The following is a 24,146-nucleotide window of genomic DNA, read 5'->3' as shown; positions in this document are numbered from 1 at the left end:
CCTCGTTAGCTCTGCTACATTCACGGCCTGGCAGAGATGGGATGGATTACAGGGGACAGCACGTAGCGGAGAACATTAAATGCCACTGTTCCAACACAGTGACCTTTGCATAGGAACCGAGTGACAGCGGAACGCACTAACAATGAAGGGAGGGAGGGAGAAATCGAGACATGGGGGAAGCCAGCAGAGCGTCCACAGGGACGTATTTTCCAAAGAAAGGAGCACTTTGTTAAATTCAAACTTTTGAACGCTGTGAAGCTTAAAATAAATAAATAAATAAGAAATTGTGCATGCCCATCCCTTCTGAGATTCTAAAGTGGCTCCTTTTCTTTTCTTGTAGCCTACATTTTCATTTTGGATAATGCTAAAATGGAGTCGAATCCTGAAGCGAGTCGAAGAGGGAGCAATAGTGAGATTGAGTACCTGGATGAGAAACATGGGTTGTTAAGGCAGATAAATAAAGTAAGAGGAGTTAAGGAATGAGAGGTGAAAATACAGCAATAAAATGAAATGCAGTATGTATAACACTGCAGAGGCGCCTTTATGCACTGATGATAAATGCCCCCGTGACTTCCTAATTGAAAACAGCCATCAACATGGTCAGTTAGAAATAGGCCAGTGGACAACATGAATGGCTGCTATAAACACTTACAGTAATATCTAATTAATAGCCGTGAAAAGGTCAATAGATAGGCTCATGAAGACATTCTAACCCTTATATAGCTAAGCTATTTATAAAGTTTTCGCAAAAAAGTGCATGATTTTTTAAATTATTATTATTATTACTTATAGCAAGGAGAAGTTATGTAGCGCTATATTGGATCACTCCAATATGATGCACTGTGTGTAGTTAGCTTAGGCGGCTTGCAGTTGGGAACGCACGTGCGTGCCGTGCACGTGTGTTTTTCTCCTCGATGCGGCTGTACCACCTTGTTAATTCACAAACTTGTGCGCTCCGTGTGAGCTGGTTATTAGATCCCTCTAACCATAGCGAGTGGTTAGAGGGATTTTTTCTGACAATTTTTTCTGACCAACGGCGGGGTCCCCCCAAGGCTGGGTGCCCCCCTCCTAAACGGAACCGTGCGGGAGAGGACCTGAACCGCTTTGAGCTACAGGAAGCTGCCATGCGTGAGGCGGTCAGCGCGGTGGGTGATATAGAGGAGGATGACGTTTTCTCTATTCATGCCCTGGAAGAGCTGGAATTTGGTAACAGTGCCTCTGTGTTCCAGGCAGCACTGGGTCCTTTGCCCACTCCCGTGCAGGTAGTGTTGGGTCAGGTGGCCTGATGCCAGATACTGACCATGCGTGCCCTCTTGGATAAGGTGGCGACGACCCTTAACCTCGAGTGGGGTCGGCAGGCCACTGATGAGCTGCTTGTCCCCGCCTGCCCTGAGTTTACTGCGACTCCGGCCGTCCAAGGTGGCCAGACCGTGGCGCTTATGGTAGGGCGAGAGGCCGTGGGGCTCAGCGGTTGGGTTATCATTCCATGGATGCCGTGATGGTCCTTCCCTGGCCATGCCATGCCATGCCCGGTCCATCAGGTGCGTCATGATGCCAGTCCTGAGACCTGTAACGTCCAGACTGTGCTGCAGTTCTTGCAGTGTTGGATGGAGGCCGGGCGGCGTCTACACTAAAGGTGTACCTTGCCGCCATCTCTGCGGGCCATGATGACGGGCCGGAGGGACCAATGGGTAGGCACCCGCTACATGAAGGGCATTAGGCGCCTTCATCTGGTGCAGGCTCCTCTGGTTCCCGCTTGGGACCTCGGCGTGGTGCTGTCGACGCTGGTTCAGCCGCCCATTGAGCCCTTGGCCTCTATTTCCCGTAGGCACCTTTTGTGGAAGATGGTGTTCCTGTTGGCCATTACCTCCACTAAGACGGTCAGTGAGCTCGATGCACTCTATGTGAGTGAGGAGTGTTTTCGGATGGGTCCTGACAGGTTGGGTGTCACCCTCCGTCCTAACGCCTCTTTTTTGCCGAAGGTGCTGTCTTCCAGATATGTGAACCAGCCTTTAATTTTGACGGCCTACATCCCTCACTTGGGTGAGAGTGATGTGAGTGCTGCCCACAGTGTGCCCAGTGAGGGCTTTGGACGCTTATGTCACGCAGACTCAAGCGATCAGACAGACTAATCAGCTTTTTGTTTGTTATGGTGAGAAAGTTCTGGGCCAGGGGCTTTCTAAACAGAGACTTTCGCACTGGCTTGTTGATGTTATGACTAATGCGTATCGTTTGGCCGGGCGGCCTTTGCCGTCCTCTGTGGTGGCACACACCAGATGTATGGCTGCCTCTTGCCGTGGCAGACAACGTACACAGATTAATCTGGTAATCTACCTCGGATGCCTCCGCCCGGCGCAGAGGTTTATATCATATTGGAGTGATCGCTCACATAACCGTGGTTACCTACGTAACCATCGTTACCGGAGGGGTGAGGGGTGCAAAATTGCTAATTGTAAATTGTGCAGACATCCACACCTAAAAAGTACATGAAATACTTGTATTATTTTTCAGTACATATAATACATTTTTGTCAGTAAAATAGTAGCAGATTTTTTATTTGGTAGAGGGACAGAGGTAAACTGAGAAAAAAAAAAAGGTTTGAAATGTCACTGGTCAGAGTTTTTGATAAAAGTTCAAGCTGTTTATAGTAAGACCTTTCGTATAAGATAAGAACTTTAAAAAAAAAAGTATTTACAGTCTTGGATAAAAAGTGCCATAGCTGCAGAATCACTCATAAATACAAAACCGTTTTGCTAGTTTGCTCTGACCAACACATTCTCTCGAAATATTCAACATTCTTTCAATGGATGGATTTAGCACATTCGCTCGAAATATTTAACATTCTTTCAATGGATGGATTTAGCAAAGACACACTCACCTTGGAGGACCTGAAGCAGAACGCGGTGGCTTTGGTGTCAGACTTCAATCTGTCCTGCAGGACCAGACCGCGGTCCTCCGTCTGGGCCAGGTAGTGGCCGGTGGAGAGATGGCGCAGGCGGAACGATTGGCCCCAGCGGATGTGACTACCGCACCAGCTAATCAGCAGCACAGATGCACCCACAAATGTCAAAAGTCATATATCGCCAGCTTTTCATTTGTCAGCCGACTGATTATATAGAACACTCACAGCATTTTCATTTGATAACTGCCCTTAAAGGTTTAGCTTACCCTGAAGGTTTAGTGAATATCATTAAAGTTTTAAATCGAACCCTGGATACAACTACAAAATCTCCACACTGCTGAAAATGGAAGCAGTTTATCTTGACTCACAAAAAGTCATGTCCTCATTGAAGAAGTGAAGTATGGATATGAATTAGATTGCTATGATTTCTTGACAGTGGAACTCTGACTGGATTTTGCAATTTGGAAGACGTTTCGTCTCTCAGGTGAAGCTGAGGAACGAGCAAATGGTTTCCCTGATGCAGTCCGTGAATTTTCAAAGTGTGGCGTCTCTGACATTGAGTGCCAGTGACAGCGAACTGAAGATGTGACTTTGGGGAAATTGCGTGGGTGGGCATAAGGAGGGGAGGGAGGGAGGGGGGGAGAGAGAGAGAGAGAGAGAGAGAGAGAGAGAGAGAGAGAGAGAGAGAGAGAGAGAGAGAGAGAGAGAGAGAGAGAGAGAGAGAGAGAGAGAGAGAGAGAGAGCAGAGTGGAAGAGGGAAATAACTTCCAAAAATAAATATTTTTAGCAGTGTTTACAGCCTTGGACACAAAAGTGCCATAGTTGCAGAAGCACTCGTAAACTAAAAGAAAGTTGGAAATCACGAGAGAGAGATAGAGAGAGAGAGGGATGGGATAATGGCTGTAAACCTGACCTGACTGGAGAATGCAGGCCCGTAATTGGAAGGAGCCTTATACAGTACATAAACTTGACTGGGACATTTTCATCTATCATACAAAAATTCACCAACTAAGTGCAGTATTCAGGGCTGCACGCTTAAAATATGACCTTACCGTATTGTATTTATGTAGCCTTAAGCTCATGTTACAGAGCTTTATGTACAGTAGTGTGAGGATTTAATGAGAAGTATTTCCATATTGGGGTGGTGTGTGTGTGTGTGTGTGTGTGTGTGTGTGTGTGTGTGTGTGTGTGTGTGTGTGTGTGTGGCTGTGTGTACTGTATATGTTTGAGGGTGTTTCATATGACATTCATGTGTGATCTCACCTGACCCTCAGGGGCTCCAGTCTCCAAAGAGAGCGTGCTTTAGAACCTCCCTTGCCCGCCGCCTCATAGTTCACTATCCTGGAAAAAAAAGTGGAGAGAAGGGCTCTTTCACTCCTGGTTCTTCTAAGTTGCAGTGTAAGATATATGGTATAATAGCTTGAAGATATTCGCTTGGTGCCAAAGGGGATAAGCATTATAAAATCTTACTGCTCGAGTTATTGGAAATGACATTTTTTATGCAGCGCACTGCATCTTGTGCCAAAAGGGACCATTTTTGAGAACAGGAATTATTTCTATGACCTTCAGTGTGTCTTAATCTGAAACCTAGAAATATTATCTATGGATTCACACCTGTAGAAATGGCACACACTGAGCATTTTATTAAATGCCAACTGACTTCATGGATTAGTTCTCGGTCACCATGACTGATTTCAGTCATTTGGATTCCATACAGGCAAGCATGGCTTTCTCTTGCCATGTAACTTTAACACTGCTGCTCTGCAGCATGTGGCTGGTAAAGTCAAGCGCACTGTAATATGTTTTTATTTTATTTTAAGATTAATTAATATTTGAATTTGTCAAACTAGCAAAAGAATACATGTTCAGATGCATCTTCCATAAACCATAATGGTCTCGGATATTTCATATACTCAATCTCGCAATTTATTCAAAGGTTGGCTGCACCAAGAACATGGTGGAGAACAATAATATAATTCTACATATTATGCAACATACACGCTAATGTAGGGGGCTCCTTTTTCCTGCTGTTTCACAAAAATTATGATATATATATTATATGTGTTTTTGCTTTATTCCTCACGGACTGACTCAAAACAATGATAACAGACCACATACATTTTGATAACATGCCTTCCTTCAAGTCAGCAGGGGTGATTTGAAGGTTGAAAAGCTTTCATTGCTTTTCTCATATCTTCATTCATACAGGAATTGTTTCACGATTGTACAAGCCTCTTTTTCAGCAATGCCCTGCTTTACTGTCACACGGTTGCAAACAATCACACCTGAACAATGCCCAGTTTCACCCACAGGCTTTCTGCACACAGCTAAATCCTGAGAGTTAATTTACATAACATTCAGGATTTCACGGTGCAGGTGGTGACTGAGCATTTCTGAGATTTCCCCAGTCACCTTCCCACAGGTTCCGCACAGCTACCTTGTGGCCAAAAAGCCGCTCCAGTTCAAATGGAAATGGAGTTTCGAGCCGCCTACCTCTGCTCCTCTTCACTCTGATCTGCGTTAGGGATGGTCAACGTCTCATCATGGCCGTGGAACAGGCGCATCACATGCCCACCAACCAGAAATCCTGTTGATCAAAGAGAACACTCGATAGATAATCAAGACAGCGGTGCTGTTAGAAGCCATGTGAAAAGTATTAAAGGGATATTCCACCACGCCTCGAGCTGAAATCAGGCTGAACCGGTGCATCTCAGGAGCGGACACGTATAATTGAGTAAAGAAGACACTGGAGCAACTCGGACGATTTGAGCCTTTTTATTTAGGTCACAGGGTGCAAAGCACAGACAAAAATCAACAACGTTTCGATGTAAGGTTACATCTTTGTCAGGTCATAAAGAAATACAGGCTACAGGCAGGGGCATGCCATTCACTTAACCAATGTCCACAGGCCAACAGTAATGAGATGTTCACCTTTCTACACGTGATTCACCCAGTTACAACTTTCTATTTATAGATTCACCCAGTTACAACTTTCTATTTATAGCATGACATGCAGACTGAAAGGGGTGAATCAACTTTATGATTGAATACCCACAATGCAAGGGCCAAAGTAAGGCCAGTATAAAAAACACAATCATTAATTTAGTTGTTAAAGGGATGAATAAATAAGACAGCATGTCACGCTATAAATAGAAAGTTGTAACTGGGTGAATCACTTGTAGAAAGGTGAACATCTCATTACTGTTGGCCTGTGGACATTGGCTAATTGAATGGCATGCCCCTGCCTCCCACCTGCTTATAAATCACCTATGGCCTGTATTTCTTTATGACCTGACGAAGATGTAACCTAAGATCGAAACGTTGTCGTTGTTTTCTGTGCCTTGCACCCTGTGACCCCGCAAAAAAAGTCTCAAATTGTCAAGGACAGACAGACAGACAACAGAAGGACAGACAGACAATTAAGTATCTGAATGAACCGTTGCAAGAATTTCGTTTTTTTGTGTGCGTCTGCTTTCATGATCCCTACAATAAATGAACCTTCTACCATGAAAAGGTAGTCTCACACAGCAAGCTGATGGGACATCTCCGCCTACCGATACGTCTGGTGACATCTAAATTCAAGGTATGGGTTAGAACTGGCTGGGAGCAATTCAGCAAAATATAAAAGCAAGGCAGTGGGTGTTGTTTGTCAGAGGAGGCAATTAGATTTCCCTAGACGATCGGTAGGCACTAGAGGTCTCAGATTGTCTGGCTGTGTGAGACTACTGAGAAAGGATAGGAACGGAGAGAGATAGAGATGTAGTCGTTATTGTTGGTGATGATGAGGGTCCTCTGAACTTGCCTACGGCCACGTTGCTGTTAGAGGTGGTGGGCTGGACGTTCCACAGAGTCTGTATGAAGGCGGCATCCGCGTGCACAGTGTTGCCGGCGATAGACAAGTGCTGCAAGAGAGGGACAGCATGGTTTATTCAAGGCCTTAAATGAGGGTGCTGTATACCGTAAGTGCTTGTGCATGCATGTGTGCGTGTGCTTGTACACGTATCTGCAGATGAGTGTGTGCCTTACACGCAGGTGTGCCTGCATGTGTTTGTATTTTTCTCTTCCTCATGTGCGCACGCACGCACTCACGCACTCACACACGCACGCACGCACGCACGCACGCACACACGAACGCACACGCACACGCACACGCACACACACACACACACACACACACACACACAGCTAAGTTCCAGTAAAACCGCACAAGGGACAAGGACACAGCGTTCAAATCTGAAAAGAGATGTAATCACCATGGTGTCGCTTCTGTGGCCCTGCCATCTTTCTATGGTTGTGGGCTCACACAGCTTTGCACCATCGGTAGATCTCTATGCAGTGAGTTCTAGTTAATACAATAATTCATTCCAGCAAAAATGCTTGGAGGGATTCCTATCTCAATAGAGGCAGGATTCTGAGCTAGGAAGAGAGCGGAACCTCAGAATATTCTATAGCCTACCGTATTTCCAGTGGGGGCACACTGTTGATTTCCACATGAATAAATAATCTACTTGCTACATTGTCGGTGAACAAAGTCCACAACCGCCTATTTGGTATTGATGTCAACCTGAAATCCTGTTTGCCATGGCTTTGACATTTGGCTAAATCCATGTTCAGAGGGATAAGGCCAGTCAAAATTAGCGTCTATCCTTGGCCCCCTCCGTCTACACCAAGCCTGTTCGCCGAAAGTTGTAAGCTTTTCTTCAAATGTTCCCAGATACAGGCCCAGAATAGGGACCCCAGGCGGAATCTAAAGAAGGCTTGTAATCCCACCGGAAGAGCCCATGAGACCTCTGATACAGTTTAATCCATTTGAATGAGACACAGACTAATAGCCACCTAACGCTGAGGCTGTGTAATGGACCACAATCGTTGCTCAAAGTAATTGTACCGATTGCCCACACCTGAATCCAGGGTGCGTTCCATTTCTTTCGTGGCAGACTTTACCACCGGGGCCACATCAGGTGAAGATTTCCCATCGGAGAGAGAAGATGAAAGCCTGGCGGTGGACCAGCTTCTGCGGGTAATTGCAGATCTGCCTCCCAGAGCAGACGCCAAAAGCAAAGGCTGCTCTTGCTAGCCGATGCTTGGCACGTCTTGCCTTCTCTCTCTCCCTCTCTGGCCCGTCTCTTTCTCCCTATTGTCATCTCTCTCTCCCTCTCTGTCATTCTTTCTATTCTTTCTCTATTAAATTAATTAAGGTTGGCTCTGTACTTTCTGCATAGGGAAGAGCACATTAATGTCAGCTCATCAGAGAGATATATCGCATCCATAAAATAAATATATAACAAAGCAGCAAACAACAGGGGTTCGCTGGTAATCAGATTTCCATTACGGATATGGGTTTGAAGTTTACTCTTGAATTGCCTCGTCACTCCGGGTTTGGCAAGGACAGAGGCAGAGGCTGAGGCCTATAAAAGTTTTAGGAGCGATGTTTGAGGCAGGCGGTGAACCAAAGTGGTAAATGCGGCTTGCTGTTGTGCAAAACGCCCATCTTCTCTTTGCATTTTGGCCCTTTCAATCATTTCCCCTGAAGATCTCCAAGCACACCATTCTGTTCTCAGATAAAGCAGCAAATAAGCCCCTAAGAGAACAGCAGGGCAAATTCTTTAACAAAGCCAGATCAAACAAGAATACCAGACGAATGGAAATGAGAAATGATCCGAGGCACAATGGAAACAACAACAGACTGTATCTGATGCTTGCAGGCTGTCTGAAATGCCAGAGCTTGGTTCTCATCTAGAACTGGGGGTCAGCTACAGGAAGGACTATAGCCTTATTTATGTGGTATGCACTCTTACTCGACGAGTCACCGGGGCACCTATCCACTGCAAACTTGTTCAGTGTACACTAGGGTTGCCACCTTCTATGTGTATCGGAGATTTATGAAAATATGGAACTAATCGCATGCCATTTTGGTTCAAAACGGGACTCAAGACCCTAGCGTTGACACAAATGGAAATATGATGCTAATGATTCAGGCTAATGAAATTATGGTCATACAGTACAAAAACAGAAAATGAATTGGATTCCAACCACTGGTTCCTTACAGTAAGTATTGACTGATGTCTGAATGATGAGGTATGTACAGGAACTGTAATGCAAATATTAAAACAAATGCTGATGCCAATAAGCACGACACATCCTCTTAAGTCTGTTTGCATGTGTGTGATTTACATGAAATACGGGTGGAGTTACTGGACACTGGCTTACCAGATATCGCTCTGTGGAAACACTGACAAGAATCAGGTCATCTCCGATGCGTACTTTCTCTCCTTCGGACCTCTGTTTGGACGCAGGATGGATGGTCCACCAACACGCCTCTCCTGTACACACATGCACGCATGGACAAGCTTTTACGTAACCTATGGCTTTCTCATTAATACTCACTCATTTAGAATTATTAAAGGTAAGTGATACCCTTTGTTAAACACTCTATAGCAATGCGTACTATCACAATATATAGCTATTTAACACTTATTTTAACCAAAGTAAATCACTTACCCTACCTTTAAATAAGTATTTATTCATATAGTGTACTTTCATGGCACTAAAACTTTCTATAGCAATTGAGCAGGTCTGTGGGCCTACAGACCTGAAAGTACCATTTGAAATTGTCCTTTGAGCAGCATAAAGCAGGAGCCTTTATTCTGGGTGCTATAAAATATAAAAAATAGCAATGACAAATATGTATGGGAAGTATTATTTCTGCTTGATAAATGGCTCTGGGTCTTTTTTCAGCTCAAATGACACCCAAAGTGCTATAGAACTTGCTAGTCCTGCAGCATATCATTATATCTGCATGTTATATTCAAAATGTAAGAAAGAGGGTCATTCCAATTACTCTTGAAACAGCTATACAGTAATACATAATCCAATTAAAAGCAACTGAAACATGCAGAGATGTAATGAGTCCATACTGACCTATTGAATCTTCCTGCAGTCCTACGTCAAACGACAGCTTGTCTGTCAGAGACCTTGATGTCTTCAAACAGGTCAGATACTGGTGGGAATTAAACAAAATAGAGACAGTGTTTGCTTAAAGGAACTTCACGAAAGGATCCTAACTGAATTGAAATGTGTGGGTTTTCTTTCAAGGCTACACCGGAAACATTTTGATATTATTCTGTCAGCATCTGAGTCAGATTAGTACAATAAATGCACAGCTGCAGCACTGACTCTAAAAGTAGTGCGGTGTTGATCCTTTTTCTTTATTTTAAGTAGAACTTCTTATTGGTGAGGTTATATTCAAATTTGAAGACAGAGGGTAGTTCCAAATGCCAAGAAATAAAATAACCAAGGGGAATAATTTTAAAGCACTACTCCACTAACTGGTGCATAGGATACTGAGTAATGCAGGGATGTTTTCACATATAGGAGACTATCATACCACCCAAATCCCATTACTGTACACTTCATGACCTTTTTACCCAAAGCCATTGTTTTGTACTACCACCACTAAACAACAAAATTCTGTTTAGCAGTGCACTACACTTAAGCTTGTGGATTTGAGTGTGTTACATATACATAGCCGGGTTCTGCTGGCAACATCATCATCATCAAACTCTAGCATGGAGTGTTTATAGACAATAAAGTCTTTACAAAGTCTTTAGAGACTCACCATGGCGCTGAAGGAGTGTCGCAGTAGAATGGCATGACCATAGAGGAGGGTCCGGTGTCCGCCCCCCTGGCCCCCCTGCCACCAAGCAAAGAGGAAAGACAACATCGGTAGGTAAGACAGTACGGGATGACTCTATGGGACTCATACCAGTGCTTTAAACTAGGACCATACCGGTGGTCTGGCATGTTTAGCCCATTGACTGTGACTCACATGTACTTTTCCAAAGCATATATTTGTTTGTTTTCCAAAGAAGCCACTGGATTCCATACATTTAATTAAAATCTACTTGCAGAGACCATTCTGTAGGTAATCCAACATGCAAAATTCATTCAAGTAATGTTTTGTCAAACTTATTATCTTTCATTATCAACGCATTTTAAAGCTGATTGATTTTACAGGTCTAGCCTGGAGAAAAATGTTATTCATGAACAAAATGTCTTAATCCCGCAATGATGTTTAGCTAACATTGACAAAATTATTCAGGTAACATTTTAATGACTTTGGAGAAAATGCAAACAAACAAAATCTAAAACTTAAGCCATTAACGGAAGAATGGTTTGTGTTTATGTACAATACAGTATATATGGCCGAAGATGTGAATAGACAAAGACATGGATTGACGCCGGTATGGCCCTTTAAATTAACAAAGATTTCTTGTCTACTTTAATCCATTAAGACCGGGAACGCATCTGTGTGATTTTAGATTTCTTTGGCAATTAAACATAGCAGATATACAAGCTGGTAGCGTGGCACTCGGTGCCGCGCTATGAGCGTGTATATCTGCTATTTTTGAATAGCCAAAGAAATCTAAAATGACACAGATGTGTTCCCGGATTGAATGGGTTAATGTCAGGTAAGACAGTATTGCACTGTATCCAACTCAATAGTGTAAATTAGCATGCTGTACAGTACTTCTGTTCTGTCAGTAGTTGAGTAGTACTTATTCCATTTCAATAGCGTAGAGCCTGATTTATACCTCGTTGTACTACAGTGTCGGAAATATCCGGTTTACAAGCTCACAGCGCGTTGCATCCGCGACCCATTGTGAGCTTGGAGAATCGGCTATTTTCGGCGCGCAACACTGTCGTACTCATAAATTAGGCATGGCTCTCCTGTAGTTCTGACGACGTGGTGAGCCATCTCAACAGCCAGAGAACATAGAACACTAGAGCATTGGTTCTCAAAGTGGGGTCCGGGGACCCCCAGGGGTCCTTGAGGGGGTTCCAGGGGGTCCCCAGCAAAATGTGTAAATACAGCACCACAATCATTTGAACCACTTTATCCATATTTTATGAGTTGGCCATTCAAAACTAGCAGATATACAAGCTCACAGCATGTCACTTCGTGCCATGCTGCGAGCTTGTAGATCTGCTATTTTTGAACATTTTAGAAAATTCTTGAAAGTGTTTGAAAATGCTTGAATAATTTAGATTATTTTTTACACAAATCTTTTCTTCTGGGGTTCCTGGCATAAAACATTTTCAGATGGGGGTCCGCGGCCAAATATACATCAATTTGGGGGTCCTTGGAACAAACATTTTTGAGAACCACTGCACTAGAGGACATTATTATCAGACAACCAGATGAGGAGACAGACGAGCAGGAACGGAGACAAACTACACAGAGTCAAAATAAACCAACAAACACGTAGCACACTCGTTAGACACCTTTCTCATTCTGCTGACAAAACGAGAACAATTTCGTTGCAGTACCATGGCTGAGGAAATGTGGGACATGAGCAAAGTAAAAAAGAAAAAAAAAGAAGATTGAAAGATACTCAAAGAAAACATGTAAGGGTAACAGTTTCCCCCCCAGTCGATGAGATCAAAAAATAAAATACTACTTACCCTCTTTATCAACCTCTAGAGGCATTAAGAGAATAAATTGTAATGAGTGATGTTTAAATATCAATTGGAATAATCATGATCAAAGCTAATTTCACAAATTAAGATAACATATCTGCTATTTTCTCTATTTCTGAAAATACAAAAATGAAAACTTTTGTTTAAAGACAATTTGCCAAAAATAGGGACACCAAGGTTATTGTGGAAATTGAACCCTCCCCAACAACACTGTAAAAAACTGATTTTCACTGTAAAAACAAGATTTTACAGTGATGCACATCACCAGATACTCCTGTGTAAAAATGTCAATCCGTGGTTATCTTCATCTTTATCTCCCATTCAGGAGCTCATTTGTGAGGGCTTTGCTTGTGTGGGTACTGGTTACATTTAAGCTGACCTAAAGGGAACTCCCAACTCTCCTCTGAATCTGACCCCTCTCTCTAATCTTAAGCGAGTCTGTCCCAGCTGGCTTGTATAAGGTGGACGAAAAAAGAAACGGACGTTCGATCAAAAGATGGAAGACTATCCAGGAACAGCTGGGAGTGGAGGGGGTGCACAAGAGAGAGGGGGGGGCGAGGGTACACAGAGAGAGCGGAAGGGGCCATGGCAGGGGGGGGTATGGGGCGTGGCGTCCGGCCCGTATTTCAGGCTTCCTGTTGTGCTGACACATCATGGTCAGGAATTGTGACCTTTGGTGTGATGGCAACGCCTCTCTCCTTGTCATATTACTGTGTCATGCACTGCTTGCTTGCTACTGAGGGGTCTTTTCTGTGTGTCTGTGTCTGTGTGTGTGTGTGTGTGTGTGTGTGTGTGTGTGTGTGTGTGTGTGTGTGTGTGTGTGTGTGTGTGTGTGTGTCTAATACAAAGATATAAGGCAAGATTTTTAAGTATGTGTCTATTATATGCATGCCAGGTCGTGAGCAAACATAATATGTACCGCATGGGTTCACACACATTTTCATGTCAAGCACCCCAGACTTGATGTGCATTAGGCCACGGACCCATTTTAAAAGGTGTTGTGCCAGGGATCCTCAATGATTCACATTTGGTCAGAATTTATTGTATTTAAGAACTGAGGCCGATTCTACAATTTAACAAATGCCTTCTAAATCAGTAGTTCTCACACTTTGAAGATTTTTTTTTTCAATTAGATTTTTGGATAGCCAGCGCTAAAATCTAAAATGACACCGATGCTTAATAGTCATCCTTATACATTCTGTCATTGGACTAACGTCTAGTGAAATAGCGTGTGAAATTAAACTGTTCCTCATTTAGCTGAGGACCTCCTGGAAGCCCTCAAGGACCCCTGGGGGGTCCCCAGACCACACCTTGGGAACCACTGTTGTGCGGGGTGAGTGATGGATGGGTAATAAGCATCATCTACAGGTACTCCCTCTCTTTATAAAAGCATTCCCTATGCCCAGTGGTGAACAGTACTTAAGTACTTTTGTTTGAGTATCTGTACTTTACTTGAGTATCTGTATTTTGGATACTTGAGGACTTTCACTCCACCAAATGTCAAAGACAAATATTGTATTTTTGAACACGCACACTAACATGCACACTACATTTCTAGGAACGGTAAAGGTACATTATGAATTAACCACTTAAGACTCATTTCAAATATAGTGAATATAGCAGATCCACAAGTTCAAAACACGTTGTTACCTTATAGATCTGCAATTTCACGATTATTATTATTCAAAAAATGTAATACAGCACCAGTACTTAACTCAAGTACATATTCGACTGAGCAGCTTTCACTTGTAGTTGAGTAAAATCATAAATTTGACCAGGAGGATCTACTGTATACTTTGACTCAAGTACTGGGGTTGAGTACTGTGTCCACCACTGCCAACAAGTGACTGAGTAATGCACCACTAATTCATTTCATATCGACACCTAATCTCATATAACATACTGTAGCCTGAGCATGGGAGATTGCTAGGTCGTCAATTTTTTGAAGGCTACAGGGAACATGATGGCAGTTCACGCCAGAGTCATTTGCTAAGTACTGCGTCTGATATATAGTTTCCTGTGTGAATGTACTGTATGTGCACATTAGCTGTGTCCTTCAAATCATCTGGATAATGAGACTGAAAGTGTGATTCATTGGCTTTATATTCGCCCCATAACAGTCTATCAAAAGAATATGACATGATGTAATTAGACTGCGTAATATGAGGGGGAAATCAATGCTACTGCTGGCATATTCTTCAAAAAAATGGGAAACAGGGGGGGGGGGGGGGTCCCCTGCTAAAATGACTGATAGTTACTGTAGGAAACAAAAGGACCCTAACAGGTCTGTAACTCCGAGTGACCAAATGGAACCAAATGGACCCTTAGGGATCAATTTCCATTTGTACACTCTCAGAGTTAAAATAACACTGACGATTTTACAGTGTAGATTGGGGTCAACACTGTCAAATGGAGGTGTGACCGTGTGGCCTAAAGCACATCAAAATGGGAGCCCTTGAAATTCAAAAGGTTAAGAAACACTGGTGTAGTTAACAACTGTTAAGAGTTTTGTCAGGCTCTTTCGTTGCATATCGTTGCCGTCGGGTAGAAACCTTGTATCTCCACATTTGAACTTTTTATGTATTTTCGTAAATTAATGCCCTAGCTGCTTCATCATACAAGAGTGTCACACATAAGTTGTGAAAATCTTTGTAGCAGATCTACAAAATATTTTTTAAATAAAATACAATAAAAAAATTAAATAAAAAAAAAGAACGGTGTTGGACACACAAGGATTCCACCAGACAGAGTTGAACGGAAGTGGGATAATCCAGTTTTTCTGCAGTTTGTAAACAATCTGGAATCCAGGCTGATTCCAGGACATTTCCTCACAGTGATACTCCTGAAATTCATCAATGTTAGAAACCAAACCAAAAGAGACCATGACACCGCACAACCAAACATGTGAGTTGTCTTCTACAGTACCAGTACGTAAGTATTCAATACCTTCCATCAGGGTTGACAGAAACTCTGGGCGATTACGACGGCTGTTTAGATTGAAGACGGTTTTCCAAAAAGATTCACTTTTTGGGAGTTGTTTGCATAGTTATTTTTTTTGCCCCTAGCATGATGTTGTTAGCTATAAAGTAGTGCTTGCATTTTGCTAAATTAGAAGGCAAAATAATTAATTAGTGACTTAAGCGGGTGAGTGAGTCCAGACACTTTCACTTGGATATGTTTGCACAGTTGCACACAGTTTTGCTTTGGGGGAGACGAGGCAAAGCATGTGAGTAATGTGCACAAGTTGACAGCACCAATGGTCCTCTATTTACAGATCGCCATAAATTACAGTTGAGAGTTACAGTTCAGAGTCTACAGTATGTCTGCTAATTGATGTCCTTCAGACTGGCAGAGAGAAGTTCTGATTTATGGTCTGATGAATCCGTGATTCATTAATCAGACGTCCAGGTGGCTTGCAATGTTTATGGATGTCATCGTGTTAAATACACGAAGAGCTACAGTACACTGTATAAAACATACTAAACGTAGGCTATAATCTTTTGTGTCTTTAGTCAATATTTGGAAGGCCTGCACAGTAAAAGCCAGAGTGTTCATTTAAATTGTTGTAAGCAGCATTTATTTGTTAAAATACTGTAAGTGATAAATAGCTCTATATTCTGCTAGTTCTGAATCATTGCTATTGAGCGGTTTATTCAGTAACAGTGGTCTACCCGTCTCTCTGCTGCTGTTTAGTAAACAGAAAATAAATGCAGTAAACAGAAAATAAATGTTCAGGTCAGGACACCAATTTGATCCAATCAGGATAGAGAACTCCAAAAAGATCATTCATCAGCTTCAAATTTACAGAGTTCCAGTTCCGATTTGTTTTATTTTAACAAATTTTTTTTTTATTTGTTTCTATTTTTTTTCTTCCAATTTCACTTGCTTATCCTATATGAGTTTTCTCTCTTACACAATTGGCATCTCGGCCATGAAAACACATTTTCTGTTTACTGAAGAGACTCCAACATATATCACTTTCACCCCCTTTAAACAAAAGTGGGTGACCCAGCCACAGACTTCGCTGTGTAGAAAATGAGGTACTAGCTAAATCTCTCCTGACGATATAGTGCATGATCAACATTTTGATATGATACTACTGTGTAGTATCATATCAAACATGACAACATGTAACACTTTGAAGTGAAAGTGAGGACTCTTAAGAGGCAGTCTAGCGGGGTTACTAGAACAACACGTAACAGTTTTAAGTGAAAGTGAGGGCGGTCTAGTGGGGTCAGTAGGAGGGACATGCACACATGATGACATAACGAATGAGTGAATGAGCCGATGGACCTACCCATTGCTCAAGGTCGACATTCTAGTAACACAAATACAAATGAAAAGAGTGTTATTTGGATGTATGGCAGTCAATTACAGCGTCTTGAGACAGCAACAATTAAGATGAGATGAGAAATGGGCTTTTATTGTGGCTGGAAGGAGTGGGGGTGGAGGGAAAGGATTATTTCTTATTAGCTTCTTATTAGCTTATTTTATTAGCTTATCTAAACAACAAAATATTGGCCCTTATGGGTCTATTTTTACACCCTCAGTGTTAAAAAAAACACTGAGGATTTGACTGTGTACCAGACTGTTTGTTTTTCGGCCAGCATCGTGCGGTCCAGCCAAAACAGAGGCCAGCCAACGATGTTGCTCAAAACACAAAACAAATCTGTCACCCAGGCCAATCACAACGGCAGGCCTGTGTCTCTGTGGAGAGGATCAAGCGGTACAGTATACATTAATGAAATGACAAAGCACAAGAAGTCTGCCAAGTGTACAACTGCAGCAGCTTGTAGAAGTCCCCTCTCCCCTCCTGCATTTATTCTGCATTAGTGCTGCAGGATATCCTTACACAATTAATCTTGCTGAGGGTGTAGAAGTACACCAGCAATGCAGCGAGAATGCGAAAAGGTTGGAACTCCTACGAACGGCTCTATCTGTACCAAAGCCACTGTACACAGTGAAATCCTCGGTGTTCATTTATCCATGTGTAACTCTGAGAGCCTACACATGTACGGCAATATTACATTTGTGCTCAAAGATAAATTAACACCAAGGATTTGACTGAGTAGATCACAATCTCTCTTCCTAAGATTCCAGTGGTCTGCCTTGCAGAATATCACACCATCAATACAAGAATGCTTCTCAGCATCAAGACAGACCAAGTGGATCCTGTAGGACCAGAGATTACATAAAAAACATAAAAAACACAAGCAAAGTTGCTGTGCAATGTTGTGGACAATTCTGACTTCACAAGAGAAGGCTTCTCTTCGTGTTATCTTAATTTTTCTCCTCTCTCTCATTCCACAACTTCAAAGCACCCTCTGGATCTCACGGCCGGAGAGGCTAATGGGATTGAGAGACACGTGAACGTGATTTGCACGCAACATCGAACAGGGCATCTAACTGCTGCTGCGGTGAAACCCCCGTGGCATCGGCCTGTTCAAAAACGACTCACCTGCTGTGCTGAATTCAATCAGAATCCGTGGCATCGTGGTCACTGAGTGGGTTGCCAAGTCTTATCTGATTGCTTGATCTAACTTGTGACGTAACAAATTGATCGGAACCGCTCTCCAAATAAAGGCCGCTCGTTCAAGATCAAATCATGCTGCGGAGTGTACATTACACATACGGTACCTTGCAGCATTGTCACATCAATTAACGGTAAATGGGTAACTGAATCAAAATGTTACAGACTCTATACATTTTACTGTATGCACTCAGGAAGGAATTACCTAACGGAAGAGTTACTTTAACTCTGTACAATGCTCTCCTTCTCCCCTATACTGTGGGACAAATATATGACATGGTCATTTTGTAGCAGTGCACCGTTGTAAGACTGCAGTGGTGAGTGAGCGTGAGCGTGTGTGTGTGCGTGTGCGTGTGCGTGTGCGTGTGCGTGTGCGTGTGTGTGTGTGTGCGTGTGCGTGTGGTGTGTGTGTGTGGGGGAGCTGAGAGGGAAACAACACTCACCCCTTCGCCGGCCTCCACAGTTTTGGCCAGCATCTCCTGTAGGGCGCGCACTGACAAGGACTGCTCCAGAACAAAGCTACAGATACACAGGTCTGGAGGAACATACTGCAGGACAGAGAGAGAGAGAGAGAGAGAGAGAGAGAGAGAGAGAGAGAGAGAGAGAGAGAGAGAGAGAGAGAGAGAGAGAGACGGGGGAGAGGGGTACAGTGGGAAGGAAGGGATTAGAGAGAAGTTATGGGGTGTAACGGCCGGCACACACCAGAGCCCAGCATACGCACACACGCACTTTATAGATCCAGTCCTATTTTAAAGCTTGCGTTTGCGGGGCTCGCGTATCCGTGCGCCTGGCGTAGCCAGTATCATTGATATCAATTGGATATTTCCAAACGCGCCGTACGCGCGGCAGTAAATTCCACGCATACGCTCGCTTTGAAAAGCCTGAGAGTTTGAAAAACACAGCATGTAACCACAAAGAGGTTGTTACCCCCAATGGCGCTAGGTGGGGGACTTATTGCCACACCCCAATATTCCTCCACTAATAATTAACGGAGGTAAATGTTTTTGAGCTTCAGTCAAATGTTTTGCAATGTTTACACCTAAACCGCTTTATACAGCTACGCTGAAGTTGTCAGTATTCTTTTGTACACACAAGTAAGACGCGCGAACGCTGGAAGCGAACGCAGCTCGAAAATATTGTGTATTTACGGACTTGTAATCCGTGTTATTTCACCGTGATGGGGAGAGAACATTGACGTGTGTGTGTGTGTGTGTGTGTGTGTGTGTGTGTGTGTGTGTGTGTGTGTGTGTGTGTGTGTGTGTGTGTGTGTGTGTGTGTGTGTGTGTGTGTGTGTGTGTGTGTGTGTGTGTGTGTGTGTGTCTAAATTCCTGCACTCTGGCGCCCTCTGGCCCTCTACTAGGCAGTGCATGCACACAGAGACGCAGACACACACGCACACAACCCGAGCACGGTTACATAGTAAGCTCCACTTGGTAGGAGGCACGACGAATAAGTAGAGGCCTGTTTAGGCTAACTGCTGTAAATGTTTCACCATCAATAGATTGTTTATTGCTCACGATATTCACTTTAGATTAACTATTTATCCATATTCTCACTGTGTAGCTGGCTGACATTGTACATACAGTATATCAGCCTTACATCATAACCACCGTCAATAGTCTGTACATAACCATTAATGGATGATAGATGTACTGTATATGCCCATATTACTGGTGATAGTTTGTACATACTAATACTAATGCTTAAAATGCCTATATTTATATCTATTCATAGTTCATACATTATGCTAATCTGGTCAGTCTAAGTGGTCACCAGGCCAGTCTTTAAGTCTTCTATTTTACATTTTGATCTCATACATAGTCATTGTACAGCTGATATTTTTTCAATTGAATTCATTGAGGCATATAATGAACGATGTGAAATTGCCAACCTAACTTTATGCATAGTGATGCGCAATGGATGAATGAATCAGAAAAAAAGACTAATCTAAGACAGTTTCAGTAAGTGACTGAGGATCAGTCCTCATAATAGTTTCTTTAGACTAGAGAAAACATTTACTTTCCTTCTTGAGTGCTAGATGGCACTGTTGATAAACATTACACTGCACCTGCTTTCATGACTTATAAATAACATCACATTAACAAACACAAATATTGTGAATGTTCATTTACCACTACACCTAAGATCTTAACTCTTTCAGTGCCAAGAGTATTTTCATAAAGTACTCCCAAACTGCCAGGAATTTGCGTTTTTTTTAATTTTTAAATTTTGTAATTTTTCATTCAAATAAATGATCTGATTGGGGTTTTAAACCCATAATACAGTTCTACCAGTAGAGAGCAACAAATCGACACATTGATGACCTCGCTGGCTCACTCACCCCCTCCCAAACAGGCTCACGTCATATCCGGTCCTAACCGGATGTTGACATTTTGACAATCGTTGATCAGGCTAAATTACGATGCGATACACGACTACGATGACTGATCGTCACCCAGACCAAAGAGAGTAGACGTGGACCTCTCCGTTCGCTTTTTATACCGTGTGAAAAACCGTGACTTTCCCTATTCTGGCCGAAAATCACCGGAGAAAAACAACGTGACCCGGAAATGAAATTTTTTTTTTTACATCCGGCTCCGGGTGAGTCTGATGTAGTCAGGAAGCGAAAGTGATCATGAAAAATATACAGAATAGCACGACCACAGTCAAAAGTAAAAACTCGGGATTTCTCGTGCTGGCACTGAGGGTACTCGGGAAAAACTCGGGATATGTCGGGGCGTGGCACTGAGAGAGTTAAAATGTACAGTATGTTGTGATTGCACTCTCATATTTCCATCAATACTTATGTTCAAAATCACTTTGAGACAACTTTTATTAACAGGATAGATTTGACTTAACCCATTAAGACCGGGAACGCATCTGTATCATTTTAGATTTCTTTGGCTATACAAAAATAGCAGATATACAAGGTCATAACGCGGCACAGAGTGCCACGCTATGAGCTTGTAGAGCTGCTTATAGATCTTGTAGAAAAATCATGAAAGTTTGTGCAGATCTTTGAATATATATATTTTTAAAGCGAACAGTTGTAACTCAAATCTTTGCTTCTTTGGGTCTCTGGAACAAAATATTTTCAGATATTTTTACATCCTTTTCAAAAAACTGTTAGGATTTAGAAAACATTTTTAGAATCGGCCTCAGGTCTTAATAGGTTAACTTACCATTGTTACTTTTTTACCCAACCCCAAAATGTGTTCACGTGTGTATTGGCCCATTGTTTGCCCCATACATGTTTATACAGAACTAGGGATCTTAACATACTGTAACATGGGACGAGGGAAGGTTTAAGTAGCTGCTAGCCAGTAACAGTGAGCTGACCCCTGATTCCTGTGGTAACGGGTGTAATGTGAGCAGAGGGGTGGGTCACTGGGTGATAATGGGGATGGCACACTGTAACTCAACAAACATCCATGGGATCCTCTGACCACCACTCTCTCTGTGTGTGTGTGTGTGTGTGTGTGTGTGTGTGTGTGTGTGTGTGTGTGTGTGTGTGTGTGTGTGTGTGTGTGTGTGTGTGTGTGTGTGTGTGTGTGTGTGTGTGCGCGTGCGTGCGCGCACATGCTTGTTTGTGGATCTCCTAGCTTGCCTTGCACCTACAATCTTGAATGTTTTATCTTGACAGCTTTTGCCTGTTCATTATAATGATTTATTTTGTCCATTTTAATAATATAATTTCATTTCCTGTGTGTAACAAAATCATTTTAATTATGAATCAGAGCAGTAGGCACGTTCCACAACTAGATACGCCCCAAATACAATTAAAGTCTGATTTATATTTGATTGCACATCGTATCTTGCACCGAAAATAACCAATCTACAGGTTCACAACGTTGTGAGTACAAAGCCCAAGTGCAGTAACTACGATTAGTTTTTGCTGATAAATGTCTTTAAAAGTGTTTCAACTGGTCAGCCAAATGAGATATTGGCATGTAAGTGATATTACACTAATTGTAAATCTGTTCTTGAGGTAATTGTTTATCTTCCAAAATCACCAAGGCTAATTTAGGATACAAAAATAAGTCGGTGTGTGCAAATACGTAGTTACTGCACTTTGGCTTTGCAGGGCAGTGTAGATTGGCTATATTCGGTGCGAGACACCAGCGTGCAACTAATGTTGGTATAAATCAGGCGTAAGGGGCAGAAGGAGCAGAAAGTCAGGAGATAACGGCAGCTTTCACTGCTTTAATGAGGCAGTGTCGCAGGCAGGACACATGCCAAAACCTGAGATGAGGTCAACGGAGCTGGCAGGGACATTTCAGCTTGATTGCAGCGAGGCCCCATCACGACTCAACACAAACACTGTATAGCATGCCTGTTGTGTTGTACACGACCTTATACGAACGATGACCTGCTGCAACCTGCTGAACTGTTTACACCTCTCATGAATTATTCAATGCAACGATCACACTGTGGTGGCCACTAACCCGCAGGACAATTAAACAGTTATAATTCACGGCGATCTCGCCCATGTTGACATGCGTTATGATGATGTTCTCCCTACCGTGGGTACAGTAGGTTTCTATTACAACGTTACCCACGCACCCTTTCAGGGTGATAATGTAAAATTTTCTGCGACAGAGTTGCAGCTAGTTGTTGCTAGTGAAATAAAAAGATGCAAATAAATCCCTGTGTCTCTTCCAACTCCCACTCCTAAAATACTTCTTCTGGAGGAGGCTAAATGTCGATTTCCTGCAGTTTTTTTAATTGGTGGTTGTGCAACCTTTAAAATTGATTGATTTTAAATGTACTTCAGTGAACTGGAGGCACTAATTGGGATTTAAATTGGGTATGATTCTTCAAGCAGCATTTTTCTATTTCTAGGTTCCCTGTATTACAGTATAAGATGTTGTTGTGTTCTGCTTGTCATACTGTAGATCGATGTGTGCCTTAGACACAACATTTATTTGAGTATATCTTATATGCATATAACAGAATCACAAAAAGTTGCGAGGAACAACTCACCAATCACTAAAAATATTCATTTCATTCAATTCAGCTTGTTATTTGCTTAATGGCTGCTACTAATCGTGATTATGATTTATACAATTCATTATTATTCGTAGTAGCAGCAGCAGCAGCATCTGTAGTGTCAATATCAAGCACATAATCTATTGGCTATATGTACATTTTATTGGGCACACAATGTAACTGCAGCAGTTTTTGGGCTCCTCCTCAATGGCTGGGTGACAGCCCAGGAAAAGCTCATAAGCAAAATTCAAAGGAGACCAGTTATTTATGTCTGGCATATGCAGTGCATTTGCTGCAATAGCAGTTTTTGAAAATGTGTACGTCTTATAATTCTAATGAGTTTAGGCCTGAATGATTGCAGTTTCACAACTTGTTGAGCTGAGCTAAACTGTTGCAAATGAAACGTTTGTTACAATAAACGCCACGGAAAGTACTCAACTTCAACTTCACATTTTTGTTACCATATCAGATACATTTCCAAGTCTCTAGTGTTGATGTTTATTAACAAATAATTCCTGGTCTGTATTTTATAGAGCCAAAGATTATGCTTTCACCCCTGTCTGTGTGTCCTAATCTCACAACCTACTACACAGTTCAAAATCTAATTTCTTGTGCATGCTGCCAGAGGGCCAAGGAAGTCAATTTTTCTTCTAATTCATCCAAATTATTTAAGTGTATAGCTTATCCCACTGGGGGTCAGAGAGGGACAGAATGTAGCTGCTACACTGTAGGCCAGGGAAAACATCATGGACCAAGGAAGCAACCAATTAAACTGTTGTCTGAGCGATGTTTGATGAAGTGACCTTGGGACAATTATTTTTTTCAATGCGAGACAGCTCCTAATTTAATTGCATTGTGCATCTAATGACCATACATTGTAATGACCTGTTTGAGAAGAGAAACAAACAAGATGGCGACACAGAGGCAACCATGTAATCAGCGCCTGTAATTGCGTTTAGTTTCAGCCTCATTTCTTCCCTTTTAATAATGCACCCTATGAATGTATTTACTCTACTCATATTAGGAACATCTGACAGTTCTGACATGTTGCCCTTGGTTTCTTCCCATCTCTAATATTGTCCCCTTTCTTTAGAACTGCGAAAAATGGGAGCTTGTACGACAAAGAATTTCATCCACTTTTTTACATCACCAATAAAGTTGAAGTTGAAATAGGGTGGCCAAGTACAAACTGTCCTCAGAGCTGGCATGGACGGCAGATGCACTTCGTGCCAAGCTGAGATTTTA

At 42.4% G+C, this 24,146-nt stretch overlaps 2 protein-coding genes across 3 annotated transcripts in view; both read right to left on the bottom strand.

Annotated features, from left to right (window-relative positions):
• The window catches only part of LOC308103350 (ryanodine receptor 3-like), a 137,596-nt gene extending 132,111 nt beyond the window's left edge, over positions 1-5,485 (bottom strand). For both annotated transcript variants that reach the window (XM_080453269.1, XM_080453270.1), the window contains exons 1-3: positions 5,396-5,485; positions 4,166-4,243; positions 2,879-3,035 (exon numbers count right to left, since the gene is read on the bottom strand). In XM_080453269.1, coding sequence (XP_080309395.1) covers positions 2,879-3,035; positions 4,166-4,243; positions 5,396-5,466 — 306 coding nt within the window. In that variant the 5' untranslated portion in view covers positions 5,467-5,485. The remainder of the gene's footprint in view (positions 1-2,878; positions 3,036-4,165; positions 4,244-5,395) is intronic.
• Positions 5,486-6,624: 1,139 nt separating this feature from the next.
• LOC308102840 (ryanodine receptor 3-like) overlaps positions 6,625-24,146 on the bottom strand; it is a gene marked incomplete at its 3' end in the record, with an annotated part of 39,635 nt that continues 22,113 nt past the window's right edge. The window contains exons 3-8 of the mRNA XM_080452694.1: positions 18,356-18,460; positions 16,680-16,700; positions 10,521-10,595; positions 9,824-9,902; positions 9,113-9,225; positions 6,625-6,804 (exon numbers count right to left, since the gene is read on the bottom strand). Coding sequence (XP_080308820.1) covers positions 6,625-6,804; positions 9,113-9,225; positions 9,824-9,902; positions 10,521-10,595; positions 16,680-16,700; positions 18,356-18,460 — 573 coding nt within the window. The remainder of the gene's footprint in view (positions 6,805-9,112; positions 9,226-9,823; positions 9,903-10,520; positions 10,596-16,679; positions 16,701-18,355; positions 18,461-24,146) is intronic.

The sequence above is a fragment of the Gymnoscopelus braueri genome (assembly GCF_963280865.1).
Source record: "Gymnoscopelus braueri genome assembly, chromosome: 16".
NCBI lineage: Eukaryota > Metazoa > Chordata > Actinopteri > Myctophiformes > Myctophidae > Gymnoscopelus > Gymnoscopelus braueri.
This window is presented reverse-complemented; position numbering and strand designations above follow the sequence as displayed.